General features: G+C 36.1%; 1 protein-coding gene across 2 annotated transcripts in view; it reads right to left on the bottom strand.

Moving 5' to 3' along the window:
• The window catches only part of LOC126978088 (protein cramped), a 79482-nt gene that overhangs the window by 15190 nt on the left and 48866 nt on the right, over nt 1–15426 (bottom strand). For both annotated transcript variants that reach the window (XM_050826807.1, XM_050826806.1), the window contains exons 8-16: nt 14393–14557; nt 13050–13315; nt 11855–12016; nt 10354–10461; nt 8903–9022; nt 8023–8278; nt 5435–5552; nt 4442–4544; nt 1456–1575 (exon numbers count right to left, since the gene is read on the bottom strand). In XM_050826807.1, the coding sequence (XP_050682764.1) occupies nt 1456–1575; nt 4442–4544; nt 5435–5552; nt 8023–8278; nt 8903–9022; nt 10354–10461; nt 11855–12016; nt 13050–13315; nt 14393–14557 (1418 nt within the window). The remainder of the gene's footprint in view (nt 1–1455; nt 1576–4441; nt 4545–5434; nt 5553–8022; nt 8279–8902; nt 9023–10353; nt 10462–11854; nt 12017–13049; nt 13316–14392; nt 14558–15426) is intronic.

Here is a 15426-nt window from a genome sequence, read left to right on the forward strand (position 1 = left end):
AATTCGAGACCCGCATCGTTCCTAAAATTTTGTTTTCAAATTTCATTAACAACAACTGCTATTACAGTTCACAATATTACTATAACTGCCCTATCATAAATAAGCGTGACCACCTTGCGTGAATTCCGCCGCGAAGACCATCGTGGTAAAAGTACGAACTATGCTTGAAACTCGGTAATAACAATGATTATTTTAACCTAGATCTATGTCATTTGTGGAAGTATAAACTAAAATCTGAAATAAGAAAAATGCACAGAATAAAATTAACACACACACACAAAAGACAATCAAACACACACTCACACATCACAGGAACAGTTTGACTTTTTATTGTAAATTTTAATTGTGTAATCCACTTTTGGCCATATTATTAACTATGTTTTTATATTTAATTCAACTGTATCGCTGTAAGATTACCAAATCAATAAATAAATAAACCATTCTTCGCTCGAAAATCTTGCCGAAAAGCACCTGAATTTTGAACAATCTCAACGCAATCGTTGGCAGAACCCCTTTACTAATGCTATGTGTGTTCTTTAACCCTTATGTGTCGGGGCGAAGGAAAAAGCTTTTTTTACGACAATATGTGACGAGGCGAGCAGGACGTTCAGCTGACGGTAATTTGATACGCGCTGCCCATTACAATGCAGTGCCACTCAGGATTCTTGAAAAACCCAAAAACTCTGAGCGGCACTACAATTGCGCTCGTCTCCTTGAAACATAAGTGTCTCGTTTGCCCAGTAATTTCAGTGGCTACGGCGCCCTTCTGACCGAAAAACAAATATGCTTACACGTTACTGCTTTACGGCAGAAATAGGCGCCGTTGTGGTACCTATAATCTTGCCGGAATCCTGTGCAAAGGATCCTGTTAATTTTCTTCGATAAAGTATCATCTCATCTCATCTTTCATTAATTCCATTTTCCTTTTCTGTGTGATTAAATTTCCGATTTGATTTGACGTCAACCTAAATTATAGCTCTAATCACGTCGTGTTATGAAATAGCAAACCAGTTCATTTTAGGTCGTCAATTGAATCGCAATAACAGTTCATGGTAGGCCTTCACTTGTCAATGGCATCCGGGGATGTGTTATCAAACATCCGGAGTGAACATATTATACTCAACTTGGAAACCTGTGTTACAAAACACGTCTCGGAATAAGACCCATAGTGCCGATGATCACGTAGTGGACATTGTGAGTACATCCTGTGCACCCGTGGACACCAATAGTGACACAGTGTCAGTGATATCGTGCTCGTCATCACCGGCGCACCCCGCGCCCACCGCCCTGTCCATCCGCGCACTACGAGCCTAAGTCCGCAGTAAGAGGTGGGACGTTATCGCGAATCCACCACATTCACCCTGATGAAAGACCTCCGAATGGTCCGAAACTAGTCGGTACCGACACCGACAAAAACGTGAGTAAAGCCGTCTTAATACATAATATTATACTCACCTCGCAGGCGTCAGGTTTAGGCGCGATGGGCGTGGGGTGTCGAAACACCGACGACATTTCACTCGACACCGGGGGACCAGCCAGCGGCGAAGACATCTGCACCGGATACGTTTGCTGCTTCTAAAGCAAAAAAAAATAAAAAGCATCAAACATCACTCTTCATTTATTTTTTTATTTTTTAAGCGAAAGTAAAAGCACGCAAAATTTCGATAAAATTGGGTTGGTTATAAAAAAAATGTTAAAATCATTAATTACACGAGTTTTACTGCATTTCAAATATCATCACATAAAATCCAGATTATCTTTAATCTGCGGGCATGGCAAGCCTGCTAAGTCGAGCAAAAACAAGCGGCACGTCCGTGCTGAGAAAAGGATGGTCCTTTTCTCGAAGCAGTTCAGGCCATTTTCGTATATATATAACTTCATTGTGGGTAAAATTAGAACCCTGAATTTTCAGTAAGTCATCAAATGTCTAAGGCACTTCTAGCAGACATAGAGGCTTCAAATTTAGAATAGAATTAGTGTTTAGTGTATAAATTAAGAAAGATAGTGACCAAATCAATATTGAATATATTTTAAGTCTTAAATAAAGAGATTGACTTGGCTATCGCACTAAGCCATCTAATTACATAGTATATGTTAATCTTTGTAGTTAAAACATAAAATATTTTCAAAAATAACATAGTCTCTATAAGATTTTGTTAGGTTAGCAAATTATTTAATAACTTAAGACAAAAGGACCCTTAAGTAGAGACTTAATAAATTGACCGACTTAGTATTACATGAGTTGTGAGACTTGTTTTTTTTTTACAAGCGATTTTTTTTTGATGGCATCATTTTCAACCGACTTCAAAAAGGAGGAGGTTATCAATTCAACATTTATGATCCGATTTACGAAGTTCTTCTTTTGTTTGATGCGAAATAGATACTATTTGGTCCCATAAAAATTTTACATAGTTTGGCCCAGTAGTTTTCATTTTATGAACATTTATATGAAAATTTTAGTCTGACTGGATGACATTGTTTTTTTATGCACGGCTTTTATTTTGGAGATTTCATCCAGGTTGACTATAAGTATATTATTATTAACTGAAACTAAAACGTTAAAAAAATTCGTTTAAAAAAACCGACTTCAAAAACTGAAAAGTATCAAACACCTAAATTAACTTTAATATTAATAAAATGCTATTATTTGAATGTGCTGCATATTGATAGCTTTGAAGTCGGTGCCAAGCCAAATGTAATAAAGGTACACACTTGCCACGCGTGACTTTGAGCGAAATAGCTTCGTCTAGAACAAAACAACCCAAGCGGACAGACACGCGTGGCCAGACAACCTAAATAATTACAGTAACTAAGCTGTTTATAATATTAAGTTTTATTTTGTTTAGGGCTTGGCATTGACTTAAAACCTATCAATAGGTAGCACATATAAATAATGGTATTTTATTAATATTAAAGGTAAAGGTTTGCTTAAGAGGTGTATTAAATAAAAAAATTAGTTATTTGATACTTTTCAGTTTTTAAAGTCGGTTTTTTAAACGTATTTTTTTTTTAGATTTCAACTTTACATTTAGCGTGTTTTTATTGAAAAGTGTAGGTGAAACATTTTATTTACAAATTATACTTTACTTTTTTTACAAACCAGTTAACCTTTAAATATAGTTTTCTAATTCCTAGAAAATTATACCTACCCTCATATATATATATATCTATTATAAAATACCAACCATTTACCCATTAAACATAATTCCATGCAAAAGTTACGCTTAAAACAATCGTCAATAGTTTATATATGATTATATTTACAATTGCTATATAAACATCTATTAATGCAAATTGAACCTTAAGGCCTTAACGTAAGGTTCATTTGACAAAATTTAGATGTCAAACAAAAAACGAGCAAAGGGTCATAAAATATTGGAAAAAATTAAAATATTCACAATAAGACGTATAAAAATTATTATGTACCGAAAATAAGAAAACGACCTTTTTGTTTCCTAGAAGTGTGACTTTCACTATATTTAAAGTGCTACACGCTATGGTGCTACACGCTACGGTGCTACACGCTACGGTGCTACACGCTACGGTGCTACACGCGACGGTGCTACACGCTACGGTGCTACACGCTACGGTGCTACGTTGGTTGTATATTGATCATACCAAAGATTATATTAAAGTACAAGTAAAATATTACAAGTACGGAAGTCTCACTCGGCAAAATAAATTAAAGAAATAGGGACTCTTGCGGTCATACAATAAGGTTCAATTCAGATCGCACAACGCTACTAACCCACATTTTTTTTCACCTAGAAGTTGCCATCTCTACTACGACATAGTCAAACTAGGTAGCTATCATGAATAGTATAAAAGCGCATTTATTTTCTGAAAATTTATTACTTTAGAACTCTTTTTTGATGTCATTTCTAATATACTAGATACTACTACTATCGCTTCGGAAACAAATAGCGCTCTGAGAGAGAAGACGGCGCAGGAAACTCTGCGAGCATTCTTTTTTTGCGCTCTTTTTAATGAAATATATAATATTGTACTGTCATTGCTATTGCTATAAAATAATCATAGTCTAGGCACAGGCTGTGGGATCACTTAGATACCCAGCTGTGGAGTAGAAGAATTAACGACAGAGCCATCTTTTAATAATAATAATTTCATAATAATAATAATCAATTTAAATTAGATTGTTTCAGTCTTAACGAAGCTTAATTTTTTTTAATGTGGATCCCAATGACCTTTCAAATGCTTTGCTTATATTTCTCCGTTTTTTAAAATATCGGTCGGTTTAGTTAGTAGACAACCAAACACGCTCGTGAGTCCCTACTAGCTGGCCTACTCTGTAGTGGCCGCAGCATGTACTTACGATATCGATACCTACACTGGGAGTAAGACAGGCCTGATCATACTAAAAACAAAAGCTACGGTTTTTTGCCATTTTAAACCGTCATTAAGGCTGGTACATTGCCGGTACCTGTTTCTTCTGCGGACACACGTGGCCGCAACTGCATTTGTTGACAGTTGACGCTGCGCTGCCGACATGGGTGTTTCCCGCCAGGGCCAGAAGTCTACGTAATCTGCGGGTAGTATAACATAATAACAGGGGCGTGTATTGGTTTTCTAGCAAGTGAGGCTAATCTATCGAACTAGTTGTAAATGAGCTTTAGTCGGACTTAGCTGTTTGCTTCGTATATGCAATCTGTATACTGCCTACCGTAGGTAGTAAATTAACTTTAACACTAGTGCTAGATTTATTTAGGTTCCTAAAGAGGTTGGCACTGCCTAATTGCCTATATGCCCTGCATATTAATCTATTAAACAAACAAATCTTGTATACTTATATAAAATTTATTTCGACGAAAATTTAACAAAGCTCCAACGTATATAAAAGAATTTAAATAGAGTCTCAAACCTTTTCAACTCAAAGTCTAATATTAGTTTCTCATAAAGATTAAAAATGACACTAATGCCTACTACTCGGTTGGGTCGAGTTAGTAAGTCTTTTGTTGAGCGATGTATATGATTTTACAATATGATCCCAGAAAATGTACAAAACAAATGTGTTATGAAATTTAAAGGAATTGTTAAAAACATTGGTGTGGGAAAGGTTATTATAGCATTAACGATTTTCTTAATGACACCACGGACTGGGAATAAAGCGAACACTCTCAGGCTCTTTAATTATAAATGTTTATTGTACGATATCACAATGTAATCCATATTTTATATTTAAAAAAGCCCGCCGAGTTTCTTGCGCTCATTCTTCTCAGGTTTGAGGCAGTCTCTTTTGACGTTCAATAAGTGATTTTAAATCCTATATTGAATAAAAATATTTGAATTTGAATGAATGTCGGAACGGAACGGCACTGTATTGTGATGACAAGTGTGTGTCAATTACCATCAGCTGAACGTCCTGCTCGTCTCGTCCCGTATTTTCATAAAAAAACATGATCTCAAGCTTACTTACCTATCAGACAGTTGTGCAAATCCATCTGAGGGTCGGCTCTGGGTGGGATTGTTCACCAACTTGCTGACCAGCTTCAGAGTGCTTGAAGACTTGTGGTCCGGTGACGCAAATGCTTCGCCTAATGAAACATCCGACATAAAAGTTTTTTACATTGGCAATGTTTCTTATCAAGCCTGTGTTATGTAATAACACAAATAATTTACTGCGTCATTTATTTAGTTCATAAAACTGCTTTTCAACAACTGCTCGTAAAGTGAGCCTTATTACATCGTCCTTAGGGCCATAAACCGAACCATAACACACACGTGCATAATAATATTACACACTAAGTTTGTACCTAAGTTTGTACAAAGTTGAGTTAGTACCTAACTGCAAACTGTATGAGAGTAAGCAGAGCATTTTCAATTTAACCGGATAATACAATGCAACAATAAAGAGGTTGTATTCCACTAAAAAACCATTTACATTTTTAGAATAAATAAATGTGTCCCTAATTAAGACGAAAAAACATTTATTATTATCAAATTATGTATAATTCACAATAATTTGTTATAAAAAAAATTTGAAATAGGCTGTATGGCTATATGTTATCAATCACCTAAAGTTACAAAAAAAAATTGCGCGACATTTCTCATAATTTTTGCAATATATTTTTTCCTCGCAAGTGTGTTGAAAAAGTTCGTATCAAACTCAACAGAATCTTACTCACAACCGGGTGATTTACGCCCTCGCCTGCGGCTCGGGCTGCAACCCACAACCATATTGAGCAACTTAGCCCACTTTTATCATATTATACTATCAGTACAACGCATATAAAACATGGAAGCAGTCTTGTCATTCTACCTACCGTTATCCAAATGATTTGTGTTTTCTTTTTCGATTTTGGCGACTCAACATGTCCTCGATGCCTCGTGTAGAAGCGAAACATGTGTCGGATTGTTAAAACACAAATATTGGCGGAATTACATACATACATACATAAAATCACGCCTCTTTCCCGTAGGGGTAGGCAGAGACCACTTCTTTCCACTTGCTACGATCCTCACATACTTGTTTCGCTTCGTCCACTTTCATTATTCCTTTCATACATGCTCTCCGGTTTAGGGTACTCTTGACCTGGCCTTTTTTCAAGACGTTCCTGATTTGATCTTGAAACGTCCGTCTAGGTCTACCCCTTCCAACACTTTCATTCACACTGGCCTCATACACTTTTTTCGTCAATCGTTCTGCATTCATTCTCTCGACATGTCCAAACCATCTCAGCATAATTAACACTAAAGAAAACACAAATCATTTGGATAATTATGGATTTCCGCAAAGTAACGCCTACTTCAATAAATTTTCTACCTACCGTTGATTATTAGCGCCAAAAATTCACACAATAAAGCCACAATACAGTAAACGATCACTGCATAAAATAAAGAGTGTTAATAATGTTTAATCTAGGTCGATATAAGAATTTGCAAGTACTTTGTCATGCGCACAAAGTGATTTACGTGATTGGTTCTCGGCATGACATGATTACGGTAGCCAATGGCAACTGGTTCGCGTGCTTGACATATTGTCCAGGGGGGTGCAACATCCCTATTTTGGCACATAGTAAAAATTTGCATTGAAAGTGCAATCTATTCTATTAGGTACGCTGCAAATTCATGACGATGGCGATCATTTTACATACATGATAGATAGATAGATGGAGCTAGTGATAGTAAAAAAACCTACTTAAGTTAGTTATTAAAACAAGACTTGACTATCGTGTGGTAATCAAAGTAATACAAAACACCCCTTAAACACAGAACACTGAAACTCTAATGAGATTAAGAATTTCCATCCACAAATAAAGATCAAATGACAATATTCATCAATATCGCAATATGCAATCAAAATCAAATCGGTCTACAACAATAAAGTAAATAGATAGAGTATAAACACAATGAGCGCCATCTAGCGACGGCAGTTGGTACATTACAGGTTTAAAATATTTTTACTAAAAATAACGCAGCGCCATCTCTTAGCCTAGGTACACTAATTTTACATAATAAAAACATCAGTGGCACATCTATCTCTGGTATATAGTGTATAATCTATGATATTGTCAATGTTTGTCAGAAATGTGGTCGATGTATGCGTTATGTGTGAGAGGATTAGTCATGATATAAGAAATGGATTTTTGAACTTTAGATATTAGCTTGATTAATGTAAACAGTTTGTAAGCCTTGCCAAACAGTATAGTTGCGATTGTATAAAGCGTCAGAAATGCTTCCATGTTTTATATGCGTTCACTGTATACTATTATTTACTTAATCCTAATGAATTAAACCTTTTGAATCGCTTTTTCTGCAAACTATCAGAACTAAGGTGGAACATCGCACATCACGTACGTTTGTTGTTGTACGTTTCCACATTTTCTCCCAGTTCACGTTCGAGCATCAATCGGTTCGCGTGTGCTCATGACCATTTACCATTTCAACCATTCAGACTTAGTTCAATAAACTAATTGTTCTTAAGTCTAGTCTAATTAATGAACCAAACATAAATTAATCATTCTAAGAATATTTCCAAAACTTTAAACTAAAGTCTTAACTTACCCTTCCTCTCGTCTCCAGAGAGGGCGTCATTGCTCTCCTGGCTATACTGATTGTTCGCCACGAACATATCCGAGTCGCTTCGATCTTTTTCGTCTTCTACAGAACTGTCGTTTTTCTCCGGAGTCTTGTTGCCCTTCTCTCTCTTATCCAGCACTCTGTCCTTGTCACTCTCGGAAGTTTTATGCAGTTTCGGCGGCAAAGGTGGCTTGGGTACCGCCCACCAATAGTCGAGCTCCAATCGTGATCGTGAACCGAACTATAATTAAAATGGATGCTGGGTTTCACTTATCGTACATCAGCTGTAGTAAAATCATTATGATGATCAATCATTATGGCTCAATGATTATGATTTTTTTAATGACAATTAGGGACGAGACGAGCAGGACGTTCAGCTGATGGTAATTGATAAGCCCTGGCCATTACGATGCAGTACCGCTCAGGGTTCTTGAAGAACCCAAAAATTCTGAGCGGTACTACAATTGCGCTCGACTCCTTGAGACATGGAATGTTAAGTCTCATTTGTCCAGTAAAGCTACGGTGTCCTACAGACCGTAACACCCTAATGCTTACACATTACTGCTTCACGGCAGAAAAAGGCACCGTTGTCCTTCCATCCTTCGCACAGGATGCCAACTATAATATGGGTACCATTGGCCTCCCACTGGTTAATGCCCTTAGTCGTCTCTTACGACACCCTTGGGCCTTGGACTTCCCAATATTTCTATATTCCAGGGGAAGCACAGGGCAGAACGACCAAGATCACATTAACATTACCATTATTTTTATCGCCGTTCATTATTTTACAGTATTTATTTTTATATGATAAATTAGTATTTCGCATTATATTAATGGTAGGTGTATAGCCCCATGTATTACTTACCATAAGATACAGATCCCCAATGGTGAGGTCACCAGCATCGTGGCAACTCCATCCAGTCCGTATTTGCTGGGTTGCCAACTCGACGTCTATCAACTGTTTTGTCTCCTCTTCTAACTGCAACTAGACAAACACAACAAAATGGATACAATATTTTGTTAGAGCCAATATTGTATGAATAATATTAAATAAATTTCTTTTAGTTAAATATTAACCCCCTTATACATAATGGTCCGCTAACTTAAAACAGCCGCTAAGGAGTGTTTTTTCTCATTCTGACTTAGGTCAATAGAAGAAGACAGAGTGAGAATTAGCAATGTTTAAGTTAGCAGACTATTATGAACTAGCTGACCCGGCAAACGTTGTTTTGCCATATAAAGTATAATTCACGCGATAGTTTTATAAGTAATAAAATATTGCCTATATTATAGCCTGTACATCATTTTGTTCTATTGTCAATAGTTTTTGCAGCGCACGCAAAAATAGGTTTTCGATTTTACACATTGTGTTACAAAATAGCAATTTTATTACGGAAGACTAATTTTGAAAAAAAAATACATAGCCTATAGCCTTCCTCGATAAATGGACTACCCAACACTGAAAGAATCATTCAAATCGGACCAGTAGTACCAGAGATTAGCGCGTTCAAACAAACAAACAAACACTGCAGCTTTATAATATTATATATATATAGTATAGATAAAGGGGTTAGCAACTTGACCGAATTAAAACAAAAAAACAAGAATTAATATATGTTTTTATGCCACCTGTGATTTATTACTTTAAAATGATTTGAAGAAACTGATAAAAATGTTGTGAAATGTAGTGAAATGTCTTTGCGGGATCGATCTCATCTGGGGAACATTATATATTTTTCACGTTTGTATGTGATTAATTCGACACGGAATAAATAATTGAAAATTCTTAAAGAGCAACTAAGGCATACACAAGCACACACTCCTTCCTTATTGGCCTAAAACATTTTTTTAGATAATCACATCTTTTCTAACACCAAAGGAATCACGGGAGCGTTGCCGGCCTTTAAGGAAGGTGAATGCGCTTTTTTGAAGGTACCCACATCGTATCGTACTGGAATCACCGCATGAGAAAGCTCATTGGTCTTCATCAAATGGTTCGAGCTGATACCGAGTGCGCCAGAGATAACAGTAACATACTCCATGTGGCCGGACCTGCGCTTTGTACAGCGCTAGAATGTGGGCCGGCTTGAAGTATTGCCGTGCTCTATTTATGATGCACGCTATTTCGAAGCCAATTTGCCTCTGCCAGATGACCGCGGAATTGGCAAAAACTTTTGATTCCCTTTCATACACTTTTAATCTTTTAAAAAATATAAACATTTGAAAGCACATTATCGTGTTAGCTGTTCGTCACATGACACCCAGTCAAATTATTACCAACGAGCGCAAGTGAATATTTCAAATCAAATAATATACCTTCGGCTCTTCCACTTTATCATCGCATTTAGGATCGTCAGAATCTTTTTCCATCACCAAAGTGAATATGCTGCCTCCACGTTTCTTTGGTCGCAGCCGGAACTTCACCTGGCAAAAACATTCAAACGTGTCTTACGATACTTATTCCCGTTAGTTTTCCCATTATTCGATAAAGAACATATCAAGACCGGGCGAATGTTTAATTCATTTATTGAGACTAAATATTAACATGTCATACCATAGCAAGAAAATGAGTGACACATTAACCTAATGCAGTTTTTACTAATAGAAAAGAAACAATTCAGAGTAAATACATTATAATGAATATTATGAAACATAAGACATCTAAATGATTAAACTGAAAACTTAATAATTTAACAAAAATAACGAAGAAGATGAAGTTATATATATAAGATAGGTAGCACATAAAAATAATAGAATTTTATTAATATTAAAGGTATAAGATTTGCATAAGAGGCGTATTAAATTAAATCTCTATTAATTATTTTAGACTTTTGAGTTTTTGAAGTCGTTTTTTTTTAACGTAGGTTTTTGTGTCATTTATCAGGTTAACAATAAGATTTCGTTGCTTTTTACTGTCATATATTAAATAGTATTTTTAAAGTAGTTATGGGTAGGCCTAAAAAGTAGGTAGGCGAAAAGTTCCGCGATATAGATCCCATATGTCACGTTCTTGTGAGACACTGAAATACTGAAATGACAGCCTAAGACCCACTCGGCAAACGGGTTAGTAATAATATTATAACTAAATGAAAACTCCTAAAAATGCAGTAGACAAAATAATAACAATATCCACGTAAACAAAAATGTTCATAAAATGAAAACTACTGGGCCAAACTATGTCAATTTTCTACGGGACCAAATGGCAAACATTCTGCATCAAACTAAAGATGAATAACGATAATCGGTTCTTCGAAGTCGGTTAGCAAAATATATAATACTAACTTGTGAAACGCGCATGACGTAGTTGCGCCATTTGCAAAATTCAAATACAGGAATCAAAGACGCCACCATCTTTCCAACTAATATTTATAAACCAAAATTTTTTTTATCACCTAATGTAGGTACTTACTGTTTTCTCGCAAATGTGTTCAAGATATATAAGATATAGTAAAAAAAATAAGTTTGGACAAACCGACTTCAAACACCAAACTCTCATGCAAATATTATACCTTTAATATTAATAAAATACTATTATTTGCCTGTGGTGCCTATTGAAAGGGTAAAGTCACGATTGGTGGGTGTAGGTATCTACTATTATATTTGGCATGGCACCGTCTCTGCTATTATGGGACCAAATGGCAAACATTCCGCATCAAACTAAAGAAGAATCACGAAAATCGAATTGAGAACCTCCTCCTTGTCGAAGTCGGTTAAAAATAAAATCTCATCATGTAAGTATTGTCACGATTATATTCCTCGACTCGTTTGTAAAAACCGACATACCGAACGAGTGTAATAATCAACTATATCATCACACCTTCAGGTTTTTAAACTTCTCTTTCTTCTTCTCCTTATCAGGCTTCCCGTCACTCTCGTTGTCCGTGTCATTGTTATACTTCTCCTCGTCTTCCATCTCTGAGAAACTGTCCTTTTCTCTTTCCGATAGTGCGTTGTCCCTTTCCGGCTCTCTATCTACGTCCTGAAATGCAAATGGATAAATTGTAAACATATTTCTAAATTAATAAATTCTTTTATAATATGTTTTTAGTATTTGTTGTGTTAGGAACACATAAAATTGGGAACTGAATTGGTGTAAAATATCATATTTATTAATAATATTATTGTCAGCTTGATGTGTTTACAAGCGCTACCAACGTCATGAACTGTCATAAGACATTTGACATTGTTTGACATTTTGACAGTGAACTTATCACGATATATAATTAATTAGACATCCCAATTAATTATAACATTTATTTAATTACTTACTTTGTTAGTACTGTTTTATATAATTATAACTATAATTTTAGAAATAACTATAATAGCATATTGATCTTTGGTTAACTTGATTCGTGTAAGTGAGTTGGCACTACAGTAGTGCCAACTACCAGTTGGTAGCTATCAGTTCGAGAGAACATTACATAATGTGAATTGTAAGGGGTAACGCTGGCCAAATTGTATTAAATTATAATAAATTATTAGTGGAAACTGTAAAATACAGATATTTCAATTTTAAGTGTGTTTAAATTGCGGCGCATCACAATGCGATCCATGCTGACCACAAAACATTCTAGAAATAGATTGTGACAAGTTGAAAAGCTTAGGCGAGGTGAACCCCTCCTACCTCATCCCGCAGTCCAACCCGTACGGCTCAGAGATCTCCCTTCCCCACCTGACAATATGTAACGGGGTTGGGTACCAAAATCGCATAATACTAAGCAGCTCCGGTTCTATGCCAGGTCGCTCCATCTTTTCGCAAAGCACATCGTATGCCATCTAAATCGAAAGCTTTGGATAGATCAAGGAAACGCGTACACCGGCGTTTTTCGGCTGATATATTGGACAGTCTGCTACAGGCTTGATATCGCGGTTTCCGTCGAAAATCAAACTGCGCGTCATGAAATTGAAGCGTTTCGCTGAGCTTTCGGTCCATAAGACTATCCAATACCTTGGCAACTATTGTAGCAATGGAATTAAGATAGTATCCCTTATGTGACTAACACCTTAATTACCTCCTCCGACTTCAGATCCTTTTCATCTTCACTGGGCTTCTCAATTACCTCCTCCAACTTCAGATCCTTTTCATCTTCACTGGGTTTCTCATCGTCGTCCAAGTTCATTTTGAACTGCGCCATCAGTTCTATGCCGTCGATTGCGGTCTCGTCAATATTGATCAGCTTGTTCACCTCAGCCTCGTCCGCTTTCATCTTTTTCGAATCGTCTTTTTCTTTCTCTGATGCGCTGTCCTTTCTCTGTCGTTTTGGCGTTCTTATTTTGACTGAAAAACAAAATGTGTACAAAGATTATATTGTATGAGCTGCCGCACGCGAATTCACATGCGGAGACATTTTGTTTCATTCACGTGGCAATGTAACCTTTTAATCGTATTTAGATCATAATTTCATGATTTTTTTTGTGTAATAGAACAAATTCTACCAAAAATGTAGTCTAAGCTTTCCCGTAACATGAGCTATACGCTTCCTAAAAGTCCCGTCAGAAATAAAAATTGACATGCATATAGTAGAAATTTGTTATTTTGATATAACTAACGGCGCAGTGGAAATCCTCTCGTGAAAATCGGATTTTAATCCTTTCATATCCTATTCTATTGATCCTATTGTGGCTTCGCTGGAACGAGCACGAGCCAATGTCATGTTTAAGCAGACCACCAAGCTAGAGTATGTATTTGATCGGTAATTTGTGACTTCTGAATGTTACAAAGTTGTCACTCTGCCTTACACTAGAGGCGGTCACCTTGAATTCTAGAGACCATTCAATTGATCAGATTATGTCACCAATATTTTAATTCATTTTGTTATTATTAAAGTTAATCACTTTTTATATATTATATTGGAACAGATTCTCTCGTTGAAAAGAGAACAAAACATAAGCAGCTTTCATTGCATATTACTACATTACCAAGTACCTATGGAAGAAATAATCAAAAATCATAAAAATATAACCAAACCTATTTCTGTAAGGGAACTTTTAACCGACTTCAAAAGGACGAGGTTCTCATTTCAATTGGTATATTTTTTTTATGTATGTACACCGATTACGCTGAGATTTATGATCCGATTTACGTGATTCTCAATCTTCCAAATGTATTACATTAAGTAGGCTGTTAATAATATAAGATTTATTTCGTTTTGGGCTTGGCACCGACTTAAAACCTATCAATAGGTAGAACATAAAATAATAGTATTTCATTAACATTTAAGGTAGGCACTAGGTTTGCATAAGAGGTTTATTAAATTAAATCTTTATTAAGTTATTTTATACTTTTTAGTTTTTGAAGTCGGTTTTTTAAACAATCAGTTGTTGTTGAAACAAAACAGTTGCTAACTATCCTCACCTCCACTATCTTTATCGCGATGCAAGGACCCCATCCTCTCCAGGTACGATGAGAAGCATATTTTCTGGCTGGACAGCTGTTCGCTAGGACTCAGCACCGGAAGGTGAATTTCGGCGTCAGGCCTGGGGCCTACATGCAACGCCAACTTCTTGTGCCTTTTGTTTTCTAGAATATACTCTCAGTTAAATGCTTTTATAAACGATATTTTTTTAAATTTAAAATAAGGGACGAGACGAGCAGGACGTTCAGCTGATGCTAATTGATACGCCCTGCCCATTACAATGCAGTGCCGCTCAGGATTTTTAAAAAACTCAAAAATTCTGAGCGGCACAACAATAATTGCGCTCGTCACCTTGAGACATGAGAAGTTAAGTCTCATTCACCCAGTAATATCACTGGCCACGACACCCTTCAGACCGAATGTTTACAAATTACTGCTTCGCGGCAGAATTAGTCGCCGTTGTGGTACCCATAATCTAGCCGGCATCCTGTGTCGGGAAAGGAGCCTCCCACTGGTATGTTTTTATTTATTGTTACGATAACGAGTGGTGAGAGTAGTAGAAGTTCATAATATGGTACGACTTGACCCCTATACAAAGTTATGACACTTGAGATATTAAAAACCACTTTCACTGTAAATGTAAACAGTAATTTCACATTGCAAGCCGAAACCAAAGTACTCAAGGGGACGAAATAAAATGACCTGAAATTTATTTATTGCGTCGAATACAGTATACATTATAGATATTAAATTTATTGTAGTGTCTTCTATTCGGCTAATTTAAATTAGCAAGCGAAAAAGTTTAATTATTATTATAAATTACTAGCTGACCCGGCAGACTCCGTACTGCCTCAATCGATAAATAAAAGACCTAAATTTAGGTATAAAATAAACTTAAAACAAACAAAAGGAATCCTTTTTAACTGTTATTACCCGTGTTTTAAGGAAGTTTATTTTTTAACCAATAATATTGTGCGTTATACATGGAAACAACAATCAATCCGACTCATAGCTTCCTCCGACATATAAATAT

This window comes from Leptidea sinapis, chromosome 47, assembly GCF_905404315.1.
Source record: "Leptidea sinapis chromosome 47, ilLepSina1.1, whole genome shotgun sequence".
Classification (NCBI taxonomy): domain Eukaryota; kingdom Metazoa; phylum Arthropoda; class Insecta; order Lepidoptera; family Pieridae; genus Leptidea; species Leptidea sinapis.